This window comes from Manis pentadactyla, chromosome 4 (assembly GCF_030020395.1).
Source record: "Manis pentadactyla isolate mManPen7 chromosome 4, mManPen7.hap1, whole genome shotgun sequence".
Taxonomy (NCBI): Eukaryota; Metazoa; Chordata; class Mammalia; order Pholidota; family Manidae; genus Manis; species Manis pentadactyla.
The window spans coordinates 106,142,571-106,162,785 of NC_080022.1; the positions used below are offsets into that span (position 1 = coordinate 106,142,571).

The 20,215-nt window shown below is 39.7% G+C and overlaps 1 protein-coding gene across 1 annotated transcript in view; it reads right to left on the minus strand.

Moving 5' to 3' along the window:
* The window catches only part of SPAG17 (sperm associated antigen 17), a 262,478-nt gene that overhangs the window by 16,656 nt on the left and 225,607 nt on the right, over positions 1-20,215 (minus strand). The window contains exons 41-47 of the mRNA XM_057500594.1: positions 17,766-17,865; positions 16,942-17,044; positions 15,140-15,271; positions 8,606-8,739; positions 7,154-7,338; positions 5,153-5,213; positions 2,369-2,513 (exon numbers count right to left, since the gene is read on the minus strand). Of these exons, the coding sequence (XP_057356577.1) occupies positions 2,369-2,513; positions 5,153-5,213; positions 7,154-7,338; positions 8,606-8,739; positions 15,140-15,271; positions 16,942-17,044; positions 17,766-17,865 (860 nt within the window). The remainder of the gene's footprint in view (positions 1-2,368; positions 2,514-5,152; positions 5,214-7,153; positions 7,339-8,605; positions 8,740-15,139; positions 15,272-16,941; positions 17,045-17,765; positions 17,866-20,215) is intronic.

Consider the following 20,215-nt stretch of genomic DNA (forward strand, 5'->3'; position numbering starts at 1 on the left):
TGGGCTAAGAGCTATCATTATTGACACTGGAAATGATAAAAGGTCTAATACAACTTTGGGACATTTGATTTTTTGTCTATAGGCAAGAAGATAGAAACTTTACTAACGTAAGTGTTAAAATGATTGAATCGCTTAGCAGCAAGTGTCAGGTGCCCTGGATCAGCATCTAACAACCTGTGTGAAGAGGATATAAGAGGACTCAGTTGAATTCCCAGGATAAACACAACTGGTTCTTTGGTTAGTTTCCTTCTATTACTGCAGAAGAACCCTGCCATCAGAGCTCACTGAACAACAACAAAAAATGACATTCCAGCGGGGTCCTTCTGGTTCACCCCACTTCAAACTGTAATCCTCAACACTCCCTATACCCCCTTCCCTACTTTATATTTTTCTCCACCATACTTAATAACATTATAGTCCATATTTTGCTTATTTTGTGTATTGTCTGTCCCTCACTGGAATGTGTTTTTGTCTCTTGTTTATTGCTGTATCCCAGTGCCTAAAATAGTTCACTAGACACTAGATACACACTAGACACTGTAGCTTTGAAAGAATGAGCAAATGAATTCAGCTCCTTTTCTATTGAAATCAAGATTATCTGACACAAGTTCTAAATTCCTCCTTCGCCTCAAAATGTCTGGATCTTAGCCCTCTTCACCATCTACCTTGCTGAGAATAACCCTTCAGCTCTGTTAGTTATTGCTCTCTTTGTAGACTGCTCTTTCAATTACTTCCTCACATTCGTATTTTTAATGTTTCACTTCTGATCCACTCTTTTCAACCTACAAAAATACTGAAGTCTAAACTAAACTTCAAATCTCTCTGCTCTGTTGCTTCCCTGATGTACCATACTTTCTTGCTCTTCCCTTTGTAAATTTTCTTGAAAGAGTATCCATACTCCATGTTTCTGCTTTCTTAACACCCAGTCTTTATTTATCTCTTGCAATTTATTTTTTGTTCCATTCAGATCTAGAGGTCCTGTTTAAATCTGAAGTCTACCTCTATATAGCATCTGCCAACTATGTATTTTCCTTGGAATTTTTTCTATGGTTTCTGGGATTATTTCATGGTTTTCTAATTTCTTGTTCTATTTCCATTGGTAGCTCCTCTTCTAAACAGACCCCGAATTCCTGCTCCTTTCCCTCCTTTCCCATACCTTCAATTATCATCATTGTGTAGATGATGCTTAAACTTCTATCTCCAGTTTTGACTTCTCAACTGAGATCCAGTCCTACATACTCATTATCCATTACTTGGAGTTGAAATAAACTTTGGAGTTGAATCTCTTACTTCCTTTTATCAGTGGGTTCCATCTCAGATTTTACAGTTCCCCCTGCCAAACATCTTCATCCATGTCCCTCTTCCACGTCTACTGTTTCCACACTATAGTTCATGCCCTTACCCTTGGCCTATCGAAGCAGTCTTCCAGTGGCTCTTGTTCAACATATCTTACAATAACACTAGATTCAGTTTTATAAAGGTTAAGCTGATGATATCACCCACTGGATCAGAAATCTTCATTGATTCACTGTTGCTTATACAATAAAGTTTAAGCCAAGGATTCAAAATCTTTCACAGCTTGATTCCAGCTAACTTTCCCATTATATTTCCTAATATTCTGTAAGTTCTAAACAGATTGAACTCCCTGCTAATCCTCCACACCTGGAGCTTTCCTACTGCTGGGTTTGTTCAGTCTATTTCAAGTCTCAGTTCAACAAAAGTGTTTGCATTCTATAAGACCCAGTCCAAATATAAATAGGTATATAACTGCAACACAGCAATATATGATTCATGTACTTGGAGTACATTATAAGAATCAAGGGAGAACACTTTCTGCTACAAGATTATGTGAGTCTATTAAGACAGTCCAATTTTCATATTTATTCATGTATGATAAAATATTTCATGCAGTACTTTGAATAGGTTCTTAATATCTTTTGATATCTATAGGCAAGAGATACCAGTATGAAGGTATATATGTGTAATCTAGTGAATATCCATCCAACGTTTATAATAAGAAGGTATCTCCTATCCAACGAGATTACAAATTTGATAACAAAGACTGTCTTTTCAAAAAAATTCTGATCATCTGCTACTCCATAGAGAGCCGGTAACATTAATATTTACCCATCCTGCAGTTACAGCACATGTACTGTGTCAAGGCATTTTGCTAGATTCTTACAAAGATGGATGAAGACACCATCTTTGTTCTAAAACGTTTAACAGTGTGGTTTTAAAAATACAGTTAATGAAGCTACGGAGTGCGGGTATGAGGGAGTTAGAAAACAGCGTCTCGACTCCCGTGTTCTCCTTGCTCCATGTGATCTTGCGCCCTTTATGACCACCCAAATTGAACTTTAAAGGATATTTGCTTCCACGGGTAAGAACAGGACGTCATGCTCAGTCATAATCTCAATATTGTGAGAGATGTATGCCAGTCCCTTGGCACCATCCTCTCCAACAGCCATGGCAAATAACTCCACTTGCAGTTCTGTCTGTAAACCAGCTGCCACCTACAAGACACAATGTAGCTTTAGAATCAGACGAGTTCAAATCTTGGTTTTAATACTAATTTGGGCAAATTACTTAAACTCCCTAATCTTGTTTCCTCATCTATGAATTTAGCACTAATGAATGGTTGCTGTTTCAGCATTTACAAGAATTACTTCATAGGCTAGTTCAGTAGAATTCCATTGAGTAAATGGGACCCAGGATAAACTGCTGAAGGACACAACTTTAGGTGCTATTTAGGAAAAACATAAGGAAACTAAATGCCAGATATTAGAGGTGACATTGAGGACAAATTTTTGCAATGTCTATAATTGTGTTACTTCTTGAATGTTAGTAGCGAGTTTCAATCTTTTGGCATCCTTGCTGATTGAGACAAATGTAATCTAATATAGATATAAATTCAATCTAAGAGAATGGCTGAATCCCACAACTTCCCTGCCCTGCCACTTGGCTTACAGTATTCCTAATGTAGGCCCTATAATGTCACAAAGCCAGTAGAGGGGGACAGAATTAGTTTAAATGCCAAACTGCTGTCTCAAAGCTATATGGAAGAGGTCCATAGCAACAAAGAAAAAATCTGATATATAATGAAGAAGAAACACAGCAAGCCATGGGCTTCTTGCCTTGTTCCTTGAAGAGAGTGCTAGCCAGGAAAGAAAGAGCTGTTTACAGTTCTAAGCTGCCTCTCCAGGAGGCGGGTTAAAAAGCAGACCTGAGGACAGTTATCTGGAAGAAAAATCAGAAACGACCATATGGAAAGCAATTAGAAACCAGTAATTCTTTTCTTCAATATAGTTTTATAAATAACAGAACTGGAAAGTGTTTCAATTTTTTCAACAAAATTGTGCTTGTGAAAATCTGAATACTGGATGCTATCCAATGGCTGCATCCAGGCCCTGCATCCTCCAAAGCCAATGGTGAGCACAGGGCTGGGGATGATGATGCTCTGCACAGGAGCAGTGGGAGGACTGCTGCCACACAGGCTCACCCAGGCTTCGGGCGTAGGATTCATTCAGTGTTGGCAGCTAACCAAGCTGAACACTGGCTAGATGTACACACGGGGAAGTCTATAGATTATATTTTTACCAGAGCCAAAACCTTTTCATAAAAAAAAAGAACACAAAAAAACTAGAGTGAGCTTCAAATATTACATCCTGGGTTTTTAATTCCTATAAAGGTCGATCCAACAGTCATTTTGACTTTTGGCACAGTCCCTACCCTAAATGAAAAAGATTTGCTAATTTCCCAGTGGAAGAGCTTGCTTCAATTTTTGATTTTGTTTTATGCTGTGAAGATTCTGAAATCTTGATACAGTAAAATGATGAATTGTTTGAGAGAGGTGTTCATGAATTAGTGGATCTAACCCCAAACTGTATCTCTGTTTGGAATTGCTGTTGCATATTACTATTTTATAGATCATAAGATATTAGAGCTGGAAAAGGACTAAGAAATTATCTGGTCTAAGTGCCTTCTTTTACAGATGATGGAAACAAGAAGCAGAAGATTGATTAACCAACAAATCACAAGCTGCTTGTCATAGCCATGACAGGAAGTCACTGAGTCTGTACTATACCAAACCAACCCTTCTGTGCCAACATATAACAACTGTGGCTTCTTTAAGATCTTGGGACTCAGTGAACACTGCGTGCTGGTTATGGAACTGGATGCCACGGCTCAGTGTATGGGCCATGCATGCCCTCAGCTGTGACGAATGATTTATGTATCCCCCAGCTTCCTCACTTCATTCTGTCACTCAGTCACACATCTCGAGTTCCCACTACATGATTGTCTCTTTAAGCTCCTTATGTATCTTACTCATTTTTTTTTAAACATCCCCTATATACCCTGGCACTAGCAGTGACATGTGGGAGGAACTCAAAAGCTTGTTGAGTAAACTGAAAGGTGTTAAAGCAGCAAGATGATATACTGACTAAGAAATAAATATTGGGATTTACAGGTGTGATTTCATTATATTTTGATACAAACTTTACATCATACTGCATTTCTGAAATTATAATTTAAAGTAAGTGGTAATATACAGATTTTATACTAAAGGCCCCACTTAGGGGAATGAATCAAAGTCATAACAGGTTGACATTTTAAAATTTGTATTTTCAGAGATTTGGGAGAAATGAGGAAGCTGATTAATTTAATATACTGCTACTTCTTAGTATGCCACTAAATAATATTCTCTGGCAAACACCAAGAGAACAAACCAGGTTTACATAAAATGTAAAGAACGGAATATTTATTTTTCGAAAGGATTTTTCCCTTGGATATCTTTAGGTTGTTTTCCAAGCACACATTAAGTCATCTTTCATTTTTAACAAGGCATTTTCATACAACTGTACTTAACTGTAAATATTGGGGCATGTGAGGTGAACTTCATAAATGTTTCCATAGCTGGCAGTTTAATTCTTTTCACACATAGGATCTGTCTCAGGGGTATCACATGAAGTAAGTGACATCAAGCCACATAATCTACCAATACCAGGAATCTTTTGCTTATGATACTAGAAAAACTAGACTTACACATGGTTTAAAAGGAATGGGTAGGAAGACTTTCCCATTTCACTGAAAACACATGCATATTTATATGCTAACACGTGGACACATACGAAAGATAGTGTAGAGGACTTACAGGTCCCGGTTTGTAAGTCACTTTCAGTCCTGTGCTGGGTGGAGGCTGCTTCACCCTAAACCTACCAGGCAAAAAGATGGGAGTAAATTTATGCTATAGTGAAAAACATGAGCAATGGATGAACTGGGAGCTTATTAAATCAGGGAGGGGTTAATATTCGCTACACAGGAGCAGGGGGTCTCTGCCATTAGAAAAACAACCTAATGTTCAATTGAGAGAAGACTCTGGGGCCCATTTCCAACAGCCTTTCTAATAGTTTTCATCAGCATCAAACAGACTCCAACCCAACTTTCAGCCTTTGTTGCTGGAATGCTGACCAGCAGCGTGGCCCTGAGCAGCGTGTTAGAAATGTTTGGCTGCTGTGCACACTGCAGTGTAGCCTCCGGCGTGAACACAGATGCTGACTGCCAGATCATTAAGCTGAAGAATAAAGGCTCTTTGGGAAAGCAGTGGAGCCTGGGAACCACTCCTGCGCTGTCGTGGTATGGGGTTTGCATGTTTAGGGAGAAGAGAAACAGAAAAGGCTCAGAAAATGTTGGAGAATTTGAAAAGTGCCATGCTCACATGTGGTGCCTATTGATCTCTCCCCCTTCCTGTGGTTTGTGGTTCTTCCTGAAGGTTAAAGACCGGAGTGAATTAAAATGCCAAGGAAAGCCTACCTCCATGTTGACCCCAACCCCACTCTCTCTGCCATCGGCTTTGCTGTCCGCCCTGCGGTGGCTGAATTTAACAAGATGAGGAATGAAATCTCTAAAGCTAAAATTCTATACTTGCACAGGACTTGCACAGACAGATGAGTTTTTTTAGTTTGAAAATAACTTGTCTACTTCTCCCCACCCACTCTATTGGCAACAATCTAAAAAAACAAAACTGCCTGATCTGGTGGCCTGGGCCCCTCATCAGCTTGTTTCTGAGAAAGCAAACGTGGTTCCTTAAGTTGGAGAATCGCTTCAACTAAAATGGGACATTGATCTTTTAAGTTGGATGCCCCTGTGGTTTTGCTCCATCTGATTTCCAATCCTGAGTCCAGAATCACAAACATTCTTGAAGGACTTGCTATTTACACTGAGAAAAACTGTGATTGAAACAAACATTTGCTCCTTTTTTTATGGGGAAGACTCCACATTATGCTTAGTTTAATTCAAAATAGAAGAGAGGAGATTTTGTCACTGGGAATTCTCTTGCTACAGATCTTTGGGAAATTGACCTAATGGGAAGGACTGAACTGCCACACAAAGCAGGGACCTAGGTGTGTTGATAAACAGGCGCCTTCCATGAACTGGTGCTCCAGAGATCTGAGGTCTAGCCTTGCTCCAGTCGACAAGACTGTAAAAGAACTTACTCAGTTTATTCTTTTGTAATAGTCTCCATGGTTTCTACAGGCTTTAAAATTCTATTGGTCTTGATCTGGAAATGAAGAACTCTTTTTCTGGTCATTGCAGGCCAGATACAGTATATTTTCAACCTGGAGTAGAAACTGTGAACTAAGGTATTTGTTACTAATTCCAAGTCAGATCTTCAGAATCAAAATGATCCTAATAACTCAGGTTAATTTTTTCCCCTTTTTGTCTTAATTATGCAGAAATAATATAATTAAATCACTTTTAGATCATAAAGTACAAACAAATGTCAGCTGGTATTATAACTGGTGGTGGATTTGAGAAACAAACTTTCAAGTTTTGTGTGTTATTGTAACACTTGTAACCCCTTCATTTTTTGCTAATGTAGATCAGGTCTTATTATTCATTCCAAAGTATGACTAATAATTAATGGGAGGGCAAGGAAGCACCTGCTATGTAGTTGAGGCTTGGCAGATATTGATTTGTTGAAGAAAGACTGAATGAAGAAGTGAGTAAATGGTTGAATGAGTGATGTCAAGACTCAAGAGTCAAGGTGCAATGACAGTTCAGCTCAATAAGCATTCACGAATTTAGGTAGCCAAAGGCACATCCCAGAGTGGAAGAAGGTGAATGGACCAGACATGTGGTGCCTTAGCTTCACCTGCAGAAGTCAACTCCAGTGTTCTTGAGCTTTACAGTGGTTGCATAGGTGTGTCCTTCTTGAAGCACTCCGAACTTCACTGATGGTGGGAGAAGATGGAATCCAAAAAGGGATGAATTTACATTGTTAATGGCAGCAGATGCAACAGAGGATGTTTTCACTCTTCCTCCAATAGAATCTTGCACCTTTGCATTAAGAAGAAATAAGTAAATAAATAAAATGGTTCTATTTTGTGTTCCCAAGATAAGAAAAAGGCTCTGTCACCAGAGAAAAATAACTGCTTGGCTGGGGGAGGTAAGGAACAATTACAATCTCATGTAACCCTTACAAGAGCTCTGTGAGGAGTTATCCTAGGCTTTGTTTTAAAGATAAAGAAGCTCAACGTCAGAGAATTGAAAGACAGATAATTTGCTCACGTGCTAAGTGGCAGGGTGAAATTTCAAAGTCAAGTTAGCCTGATTCTAAAGTTTGTGCTTTTCCTTTCTGCCAGTGATTATCAAACTTCATCTCTCATCTGAATCACCTAAAGGATTTAGAACACAAATTGCTGACTTCATCTCCAGAGTCTCTCATTTTGTAACTCTGGGATGGGACCCATGAATTTGCTTTTGTGATGAGCTCTCAGGTATTGCCAGGGCTGCTGGCAAGGTAATCACACTTTGAGAATCGCTGCCCTGTTTCCTCGGTATTCCCCAACTTGGCAGCACTGACCTCCTCACCAGGGAGCTTGTTCAGGACTGCAGAATTTCAGGCCCCACCCCAGGCCCAGTGAGTTAGAATCCATATTTTAACAATATTTCTAGGTAATTCATGTGCACATTAAAATTTAAGAAGCAGTCCTACAACTTACCAGTTATATACATGGCAATAAGTTCTATGATGGTGAAGAACACAGTGTGCCATGGAAGTAGCCAAGGATAGCTATTGAAACTTGATGGGGGCTCAGGGAAGGCTTCCCAACAGAGCTGAGATGGAATCATAATCTTAGAGGCTTGGAGGAAGGAAGGAGCTTGGTGTTTTTAAAGAACTAAGAGAAACCCACAATGGCTGAAGTGTAGTGAGTTTGGGGCAAGGTGAGGATAAAGGAGTAAACATGGCTTGCAGTCATGCTGAGTCATTTGGATTTTATCCTAAGAAGGGTGCTGGTAAGCTGGCTCTCTGAAAAGAACCTTGACTTAGTAGCATTTGCCAATTTCCAAGGTGTAAGAACTCGCTTGGCTGATTTCAAACTGTCAAAGGTTTAGCAGTCAGAGCATAAAACTCCTCTCGTGAGCCTGTACGAGCTGGCTCCAGCGAAGCCCCGCCTTAGTTTGTCTGTGACCAGAAGGTCTTCATGGTGAGACAGTATATATACAACAAATAGCGGGTTACAGTGGCAGGAAATCAGTACCTTCCAGTCAGGATTCTGTAAAATGCTGGATTGACTCTGGGAAATTTGTTCCTTTGTTTTACCTTTATGAGAGGTTGAGACTTGGGCTTGGAACTCAGCAAATAGTGAGGTAACTTCACTTTCTCTTTCCTTGCTTGTCCTGCAGCGTCCTGCAGCAATGACTGGGTTGGAATTTTCAGGGGCACAGACTGTGGTTCTGTAGAGAGAACATTTAAATTATGCCACATGGGCATTTTATTCAAAAACATTCGAGGTCAGACCAGAGTATATAAGAACATAAACCAACTTGGGATACTTTTATTCTTTTCTCTTTTAAGAGCTTATTTAAAGGAACAGAGACTTTTCTTAAGTCTAGCATGTGTCTTTACATCTTACCAGCCCTTTGAGATGGGCAGAGCAGGTGTTATTAGCATCACCTTTCTTAAATAAATGAGAAAAATGAAATTCTAAGAAGTCAAATGACTTTCTTGTGATGAATGGAATTTACACCCAGGTCTCCAGGTTTCTTTCCATTAAAGCAACAATGATAATACAATATAACACTAACTCTGAAAGTTTTCTTGAAACTACTGAGGGCAAGATCTTAAGAATTTCTTTGGCTCAGCAACCATATTTATAGTTCTAAAAGGTGGTTCAGTAATTATAGACAAATCAAGCCAGAAAATTAAATTCTCAGATCACTGCATTTGGCAAAGGAATGAGCTAATCAACTACATAGCTGCAGCTGTATATATTCCTCCAACATCCAGGAGGTTGAAATAAGAATTGTATTTTAGGTTATTATATTTAAACATCCTTTCTTTTATTCAAAGCATCAAGAGCAGAAAGGGAAGGGAACTAATATTTAAGTGTCCACTATCCGCAGGCAAGCACCACACCACATGTATGTTTTTATATATAGCATCTCCCTTTGTTCTCAGGTGCCCTGAGATGAGACTTATGGTAATTATAATCTGTGTGCTCAGCACTCTCCCCATCACCCACCTCCACACCCACTCCTACCGCACACACTTGTGGTGCCACAACATCCCTGGCCCCAGCCATCAGGATGGTGCATGGCCCATGCAAAGCCAACACAGGCATGTCACTGAGATGTTTCCACAAAAGTTGACAGGGATGAGCCCGTCTTGCTTATTGGATTATGGATCTGGAAGAATCAGAACCTTGGACCTCTATAGTCATGGTCCCTGCCATGTGGACATGGCCTGTCTTTGTGCAGAGGATTAAATCAAACAGGACAAATAAAGAGGGACAAGATGAGGCAGGGAGGATGCCCAGAGAGATGGGCAATCAGATACAAACATGCCCCTGCCAGGCTGGAGGGCCTGAATACAGGATCTGGGCTGGTACCGTATGTACTTCTCTGAGGTTTGCTTTTGAACACTAGTAAATTGCCCCTCCCCACCGTTTTTTAGTTCAGTGAGTTTGAGCTTCAGTTGTCTCAGCTGCAAATAGAAGAGTCCTAACTAATATAATAGTAGTGTCCTGTTTTTACAGACGCAGAAACCAAAGTTAAATAAATTGTTCAAGACACTGAAAGAAGTGGCAGGTGTGGAACGTACAACGATGTGTGTCAGACTCCACAAGGAACACTCTCCTTCTACTGGTGTGAGATAATAGAAAATATATGTGTTGGTCTCTGCCCCTGATTCCTGGCACAGAGCTCCCAAAGCCCTCGGAACATCCTGGGTGGCAGGTGTGCCTCCTGACCTAACGAGGTGGCTCTGGGCAGGCTCCCGAACAGCTTCAGGATGGCAGCCAGGCACCAGAAAGACTGATCCGTGACCAGAAGCTCGGACTTTCAGCCCCACACCCACCCTCTGAGAAGGGGCGAGGGGAAGGCGACTGAGTTAATAATCAATCACGCCTCTGTGATGAAGTCTCCACCACAGTCCCTACTGTTTGAGGTTCAGAGAGCTTTCAGGTTGGTGAGCATATCCACAGGTCGGGAGGGTGGTGCCCCCCAGCTGCACAGCATCAGAGCTCCTGGGCTGGACCTTCCGGACCTCGCCCTGTGTCTCTATTCATCTGTGCCTCTTATCGTATCTCTTATTACATAAGAATATATGAGGTCTGTGAGCTGTTCTAGAAAATTACTGAACCCTAGAAGGGTCTTGTGGGAGCCCTGATTTACAGCTGGTTGGTCAGAAAGAAGCACAGGTGACAGCCTAACTTGAGATTAGCATCTGAAGTCAGCAGTTTTGTGAGACTGAGCCTTTTACCTGTAAGGTCTGCCCTAACTCTGGTTAAAGTCATAATAGGATGCCCTGATGGTATGCAGGATTGCCTGGTGTGGGAAACCCCACAAACATCTGCTCACAGAAGTGTTCTGTATGAGTAGTAAGTTTTTTCTAGACAGCTACCCAGTGTGTCCCAAACTCATCTGTGCATCATAATCCCCTGGGCCACGTGCTGCAGATTCTCAGTCCACGTGCCAGACAAGCCCTATTTCAGACGGTAACAGAATCAACATTTCTGGGGATGGAGCTCAGTGATCAGTGTTTTAATGTATTTTTTCCCTTTGATTACAATTGCCTACATAGGCAACCATTCTAATGGCTTGATATGTCTTTTTGTTTGTATTCTTACTATATGTGTTTTATGTGAATTCATTTCACTAGTCTAATGGATACTAATTAGTCACTCATTCTGTTATTCCTGATAGTAAATACTGATATGGAGTTTATTTTATGACAAGCACTACTTTCAGCATTTTGTATATACTAACAAATTTAATCCTTACAACCCTGTAATGTATAACCCATTATTTCCCCTTTACTTTGGAAGATGAAACAGGAAGAGACAGAGGGGTTAAACAGCATGCCCGATGATATGTCACTGTTATGTAAAGATCCAGGCAGAATCTATACTCTAAGCTCTGCTCTGCACCATACTGCCTCCCATTCTACAGATGGACTGTCATCCCCCCACCCCCTGAGCCTCCCCGGGTTTCACCAGGGATTGAGGGAAGGGGGAGGGAGTAACTCAGCAGTGGGGCAGTGGCTGGATGGTCCTACTAGTGGTATCATCTGGATATTACCTCAGGACCTGACCTGCTGAAGAGCCTGTAATGGTTGCCTGTTTCTATGCGGAGGCAGTCTGCAGTATTTATTCACAATACATTTTTTTCTTACTTCTTCTCAGAACATGGTTTTATTTACATCCTCTCTGAGCATTCCTTCCCTGTAGGTGGAGTATATTCTTCTGCCCCACTGAAATGGGGCTTTGATCTTGGCGACAGGACTTGCTTTAACCGATAAATGTGTGTGTAAGTGGCAGTGTGCCAGTTGTTAGCAGAGGCTGGGAGCAGAAACACATTTCCCTCTCTTGAGCTTTAACCCTCTGCGGTAACAGCTGGCCCAGAGGATAGTGGCCCCTTTAGTGTGGGACCTGGGATATACCCGAACTTTACCTGCAGCCAATGGGTATGTTGGTAAATGTTAAACTGCCTCTCTGGAAAAGAATGGCTCTGGTTTGTACAATTTGTACATTTGTAGCATTTACTGATTTCTCACCACAGCTGACTTAAGCTGTCAGATGGTGTCACTGAACGCAGAGCTGGGAAGAAACACGCCTTGTTGCCAACCCCAGCACTGGGGCAGAGGTGGCCACTCAACCAACAGAACCCAAAATCTTAAAATCTTAAATCTATGAAATTCTATTTATTTTTCAAGAGCACCTCTCCTATAGAGCTTTCCCCCACTGTGTTAATCTCTTCCCACTCTGACCTCCTTGAAACTTTATTAAATTTAATTTAATATAGAGGAGTCACATTATTGTCTCTTATCTCAAGTTTCTTGGTGCTAGGCGTTCTGTAGTTCTCCTTAGTCCAAACAATTTTTTTCCTCCATAAAAATCTCCCATTCCTTTGAAGCTCCAGCCATCGGACTGTAACATCTTCAAGAGTTGTCATTTATTGGCCTCTCCATCATTCCCTTGATTCACTGATCTTGATACCTTGAATGGTCTTCTCTTTCACCTCTCCTGGTGACATGACCTGTCCTCTGATTCTCAGTCACCCCGATTCGTCACCTTTCCCTCTTCTCTACCTCAGAAACTCCCATGGTTGTTATATCTTTGACTTTGCCAACACCAATAATTTTACTTTCAAAATCTCATTTTCCTCATCTAAGCTTATTACCTTATTGTGTCTCCAAGCAAATTATTTGACATCATTGAGACCTTTAATCAACTACACTATCACTTTAAATGATCAGTCTCCCCCTTCTTGTTTGCCTTTCCTCTCCGGAATGGATTTTATATTCTATCATTATATCCGCTCCTTTTCAACCAGGCTTGCTCATCTTCCCAGCACCAAATGTATCAACCCATGTGCCAATGTAATGTTCTCCTCTCTGCTGTCATTGTGAATCTGCTCACATCTAAGGTCAACTATGCCACTCAGCGTGTGTCCCAAGTCATCTTCTCTCACCTTCTTTAGAACTTTGCTACTGCCGCTAAGCCCTCTTCTGGCCTGTAAGCTCTCTCTTTCACGACAGAATGATTATTGTTTGCTAATCGGTATGCTCTAGTATGCCTAAAACTAAACAAAATAAAACAATTCCTTGGACATACATCTCCTCCAGCTACAATTTCTCTTGTTCTTTTCAGCAAAACTCTCGGGTAAAACTGTGTATTCCTGCTGCTGACCCTCTTCAGCCATTCTATATATAATTTCAGTTGGCTTCAGTCTCCTCCATGCCCTGAAACTGCTTTTTGTCAAGATCTCTCATGATCTCCATTTTATCCAATCCAATGGTTATTCTTGATCTTACTCCACCTTTCAGGAGTATTTGATACACTCAAAACACTTGGCGATTTTCATGCCCCTGCTTTTCTCCTACTTCACTGTCTTCTTAGTTGCCTTTATTGGCTCCTCTCCTGCCTAATATTTACATTCTGGTGTTTGCCTTAGCGCAGCGCTGCTGCTGTTCCAGCATCATCAGCTCCACCTGGAAACTTGCTACAACTACAAATTCTCGGCCTCACAACCAGTCAAAGCAGTTCAGCCAGGAATCACCCTGATTCCTCTTCTCACCCCCACATCTAATTGACCAGCAAGTCCTGTTGACTCTACCTGCAGCATATATGCTTCCAACTGATTTGCTTCTCAACCAACCACCCTGGCCAAGGTTGTGCCAATGCTCTACTTCAGTTGCTTTCTCCATGCTTCCACTTTTCCCCACTCCTCCCTTCCCTGGCCACTAGCTATTATCCACACAGCTACCACAGTGATCTTAAAACATAACTTAGTCATGTAACTACCCTGCTCAAAACCTTCCAATGGTGTTTGTATAAAACTGCACTTAGAATAAAGTTCAAAACTCCCTATGCAGTGTCACATGATCTCCCCTATCTCTGACCTCACCTTCTCTGCTTTTTCCTTTGCTTATTATTCTTCTAGCTATATTCCTTTCTTTCTGTGTCTTATCCCATCAGGGCCTTCAGACTTGCTCTTCCACTATCTGGAATATTCCTTTCCCCTAGTGTTTGCATGGCTGGCTCCTTGTTCTTGTCTGAGCTCAAATGTTCCTTCATAGAGCGGCCTTCTAACCCCCTAATGGAATGCTGTCCCTCCCCGCAAGGGTGGAATCCCTCTCCATGTTTTATCAGGTGATAACACTTTTCACAGTCTGAATTTATCTAATTTATTATTTACTTATTTCTGGTTAGGCCTGCCCCTTGTACATACAGGTCTATAAGACTTTGGCTTCTTAACTGCTGTATTTCTATGTCTAGAACAATACCTGGCACACAGGAGGCACTGAGTAAATTTATCTACAAAATGAATAAACCTTATAGAGAGAAGGCAAAAGACTTGGGTAATGTAAATCTTTAATTGGCCCATAAATGTGGCAAGATATTCCCCTTATAGGCGGTAACTAAGATCCATAAGCAGATTCCCATCTTACTTTCAATATGGAACAGGACATGCCCACAAGAGTCAAAGGGTGCAAATTTATCTACACAATTTAAATTATTCTGCTTCTCTTTTTCTGACCAACTATATTTAGTTGGATTAACTTCAGTGAAATCAGGAATGTGACTCCATTGTAACTGGATATTATTTTGTATTATCCCATAGTTCGATTTCTGCTACCCCAATGAGATGATGGGAGAGACAGACTGCACCTTATGTTTCTCTTCTAACATCTACAAACCAAGAAAGTACTGAAATAACAGGTAAATCTAACTACCAAGTTACTGGCTGCTTAAAACAGCTTCCAGGTCCCTGGCCCTCAGTAAATCACACAAGTTCTTAGAACCATAAGGGATAATATAATATAATATAATATAATATAATATAATATAATATAATATAATAATAATATAATGAAGAAATACAATATTAAAATAATAAATCTAAAAAAATCTTTCTTATTTTTTTCCATTAATCTGGGATTTGTAGTCATTCTCGAAATATTTTTTAAGATACTTGGACATGATGAAAAGCCTTACAAAGTTCCATAGCTCCAGGATCCCTTCTAGATTTTTTCTGTAGTTGCCAACCTTACCCTACTGCCATTTCCCATACTCCAAAAGGACATGATGTCCAGTTTTGGAAAACAATGAGACAAAGTAAATGACTGCCATACCTTCTGGAGGTTTTGTTACATTTTCAGTTTGGTTCTGTTTAGCAGATTCCTTGGTAGCCACAAAACACTCCAATTTTGGCAGACTAAGGGTATCTGAAGATTCCTGTTCTGAATCTTCATTTGGCTGGGAATCTAAAAAACCCAAAACTAATATTATAAAGTGCTATTTTGGACAATGATACAATGACTACCAATATTAGTATTCTTCTTTACAATGAAGGTACTCTCCCGCAACCCCTCCCCCTTAACACTCTTAGAAAGACTAAATATAAAAATGCTATTGAGAAGGGATTCCTTATTATATGACACAATGCTTTTCATTAACAAACAGGACAGTGTCTTCAAGGCTTTAACTCCTGAAGAGCTAGCTAGCTCTTTCTGGACCTTATGACCACATAGTACTTGGAAGCAGAGACCAAGTAGTTTGGCTTATTTTTATCCAGCAAGAATAATGGAGATACAATTTTTCAAAAGAGGTTTCCAATCTTAAATCCATCCCTTACTATGAAAATATATCTCTTTATTAAAATGTATTTTTCTAAGAAGTACAATATGAAACAAATTTTAAATTAGTACATTAAGGCCTGGTGATGCAAATACATCCCAGTGTGTTTATGTGCCACCCTGGCTGAATGGTGGTGGCTGCTTGGGGGACTGTGCTGGAAAGGCTGCAGCCTTGTCTCCTGTCAAGGGGGGAGTAGGTTTGATTGATCAGAGCTCTCTGCCAGGTGCCATGCAGCATATGCACCATCAACTTTCATCTCTGATTTCTCTCCATCATCTTTATAAGTCTAGCCTTAATCTCTGCTTTCGAGAAGCTCTGTGGTAATTAGATATTTTCTTTGGCCATGCTCATTGTAGGCATCTGAATTTTGGGTATTGTCCAGTAGAAAAATTCCTCTATCTTGGTACTTTACCTACCCAGTTTATTAAAGAAGTACTAACTTTCATTGCATCCTTAGATTCTTCGTCTCTTGAAATGATGACATTGTCCTACATATCCACAATGCCACCATCACACCCAAGAAGACTTACAGCAATTCCACAATGCTCTGTAATACATGGTTTCCTAGTCACACTTGTACAGCTGATCTATACTATCTTTTATAGCTGTTTTTCTCAATTCAGCATCCAATATTCAGGCAGTGCATGCAGCTTTAATGCCTCTTGTTTTTTAACATAGAACAACCACCCATCTTTTTCCTTTTAATGACATTGACTCTTTTTAAGAATCTAGGCCAGTTGTCCTATAGAATGTCTACCTTCTGGACTTGTCAGATTGCTCCCTCCTGATTAGATTTAGGTTAAGGATTTTTGGAAGGAATTCTGCACAGATCCTAGGCACTTCATATGGCATTATATGAGCAAGTACCTAATGTTGGGCTGTCTCAGAGTTGGGAGAAATGTGATCACTTGGTCAAGGAGGAAGATGTAATATCTCTCCACTATAAAGGTACATATCTCTCCTTATAATTAGTATGTAATACAAGGTGATATTTTAAGACCATGAGAATGCCCTGTTCTCCAACAAGCTTCACTACTTGCTTGGCTTGTAAATTAGTTTTGTCTTCATAATGCTTTCAGGTCAATTTTAAGCATACAGGATGAAACTAAATTTTATTTACATCTTGTTTTCTTCATATAACTCAGCCAAATCTGTAATATACAGATCAAGGTTAGATTATGCTATTAGCTACTACTGAAACAAAAGGTGGTAGGAACCAGATAGGTTCTAAGAGGCCACTATCAGGTATTTTTCACTTCAGCATGTTAACAGGAATAAGAGCTACTGAACACATTACCTGGATGAAGATCAACTGTATTCTGAACAGCTGTTTTGTTTGCACCTTTATCTTTCTTTATAAAAGGAGGCAGGTTTTTAGAAAGGGTGTCCACATAATTAAACTAAAAAAAAAAACCAAAAGACTTATTTTAGACTTACACATGGCTGAAATGCAACTGCTGCAGCAATGTTAAGTTGATTAGCAATGACGTAAGCATATTTTTTAAGGCCCTGAAAATAGTCTGCAAACTAAAAGTTTTTCAAGAGACTGATTAACTCAATTATAGATTTTTTTTTTAAATTAGTCATAATTTTCTATAATTTCTTTTCAGGCAGCCTCTGGTTAATAATAGCATCTAGAATTTCCATAGAAACACTGGGAGTTCAAACACATGAAAATATTCACTTGGCTTGAGAGTTTGAAGGTTTCACAGAAGAGCAGAGGAGTGCGCTGCTTCCATGAGCTTCCCAGTATCTCACAGCTGACGGGGGAAAATTTGTGATGAGATAAAAACTTCAAAATGGGATTTATCAGAGGATAATAATCATCAGTAGGGAGAATTCAATCCCCAAAAGGGCTTAAAATAGATGGGAGAAGGCAATTAATAGTGTTAGTAGTAAAGCAGGGAGGTAGAATGGTACTAATATATTGGTCAAGAACTTCTACTTGGGTGCGAGACCTGAAACTAGCCTTCCCACTCACGTCTATGAGGGCATGGATTTGAAAGCTATGGGTCAGCCAGTCAGGTTGATGCAGGAAAGAAACATCAGGGAAAGGAGAGATATGCCTTGTATCAAGTTTTATGAGGACTTATTCAGTTGTTTTTAATTATATTTAATTACCTGTGACTGATATAACTTGCTCAATTCAGATTTGAAGTAGGGTGATATTACTTTGTTCCTAATTTCCGTTAGATAATTGTGTGTTTTTTCAATTTCCTTCCTGGTTGATATTTCCATAGCGATGCAAAAGAAGACAGAATATTTTTAAAATGTTATTTGCTTGTGTTTTAGCTCTAAATCTCACAGAAAATGGGATCACTAACAGTAAAACTGGTAAAAATTAACTCAGCAGAGATTTTTTTGTCAACTTGTTTTGGCTCCTTTTCTGCTTTTCCTAGAATCAGTCACATTTCCTACGTCAGACTTTCATATCAGATAGGACATAATTACCACAGGGGGTAGTTTGGTTTTACAGTTGATCTCAAAAGACTGAAAGTCACATGGTTGACCTTTTCACATGTCTTTCAATTCTCTGAGGTTTAAATGCCAGCTAGATTCTACTGATTCCTATCATTTCAGTAGCAGTGGTAACCAAAATAAAAACTAAAACCTGAAGAATGGTTTATGAATAATGTGATCAGTGCTTATGAAGCAAATTAAAAGCAATCATGATAATCTTACTAGTTGTCTTTCCAGTATTGGAACCTATATTGGGGAGGCAATATACCCACTAAAAAGTATACTTCCCAGCCTTCCTTGTATGTATATGTGTATATATATATATACAGACACAGAGGGCCAATGAGAAGGAACCTGAAATCACTGGGTAAGACTCCAGATAGCTGTCAAGCAGGGCTTAACTCAACTAGGAGACTTTCCTTTTGTTCTTGTCTCATCTCTATTCCTAGAATTCCTGGAATATGGGTGAAAAGGTTGTAGCTGCAGCAGTCATTTTGCAACTGTGCAACACCTTTGAGGATGAAAATTATGTGCTAAGAATGATGAACAGATAAAATGAAGGAATCTGGGTTCCTGATGGACTGTCCACTTCTGACTTCTTTTACATTAGAAAAAATAAATTTTGTTAGATATGAAAGCACTGATTTGGGGGTTGTCTGTTAAATGTAGCTGAACCAAATCCTATGTGACATAGTTTTCATTTTGAAGTGCTTATTGCATGCCAGGAATTTTATAAGTCCATTTAATCTTATAATAACCCTATGAGTTACTACTATATCCCCATTTTATTGATCAAAAATCAAGGTGTAGAGAAGTTAAGCAACCTACCCTAAATCACATAACTAATAAGAGGTCAAGTTTGAATTAAAACCCAGGTTGCCTGCCTCCAAGCCCACGATCTAGGTAAGTGCACATGCCAGTCACGTGTCAGTCACCAAATGCGTGAGCTTAAAGAGACCTTAGTTATTAGGCATTCCAATCATCCTTGTCTTATAGATAAATTCTATAAGCAAACTGAATTTCTGAAGTAAATTTTAATGACTAAAGTAACCAGCCTGCATCATTTAGTCTGTAAGTAACCACGTTGAAACTGACGCCAGGTCTGCGGACTCTAAAACCAGTGCTCTTTCCCTTATCCCAGATGGCCTCTCTGGAAACACTGGCTGAATCAAAATATCATCTCACTGAAACAACTTTAATTTCACATTTAAATATCTTACCTTTCCTGCTTCATTAGAGTCACTTATCAACCTATGGTAGTCTGGCTATTGCCTACCACTCTCTTATAACTGTTTTCACACAAGAAATCAATAAACCTTCCAACTGATAAGCCCAAATTCCTCTTTTCATTCTGTTTTCTGGTTCTTTCACAGCATCTGACATTTACTGACCACCTTCCATTTGTTTGAAATGTTCTCCTTCTTTAACTCCCCTCCCCAAACCATTTTCCATGTTGCCAACCCTTCTTTTTCTATGACATGTAGCTCTTATTCCTGTGTGTTTCACTTTCTTCTTCAAAACCTTTCACTGACTTGCCATTATCTACATATAGGCTAAAATTTGAAATTGTTAATGTTTCAAAATCTTAAAAAATATAAATGGATAACCCATGTGCATGTACATATTCAAAAAGTACTAAGGAGTATGTAATAAATAGGAAGTCTTCACCCCACATTTTTCCCTGACCTTATACTCTCCTTCCCCACAGGCCATCACTGTCACTAGTTTCTTGAAAATCCTTTCAGAGCTCTTCTGTGAGACAGTACATACCTTCTAGTTTGATCTTGTATATAAGGGTGGCCCATGAGACTTAAGGTCTTACTTCACCACTTCACAGACACATTCTAAAAGGTAACTCAGACATATTTATTAAGAAGCATATCTATCCTGGAAGTTAATCTGGAGAGGAACCATGCAAATGTGTGCAAGGGTACCCAGAGTACATAGTGCATATGTACTATTTACTCAATAAATATATCTGGCTGCCTTTCTTTATGGCAATAGACTGGAGTTGGAATAAGCAAAGCACACAGTGCTTAAAGCACATTCCTCATGTGAATTATAAGAATCCTGGAATGTTTATGACAATGCTTCGCATTACGTTCTAGAAT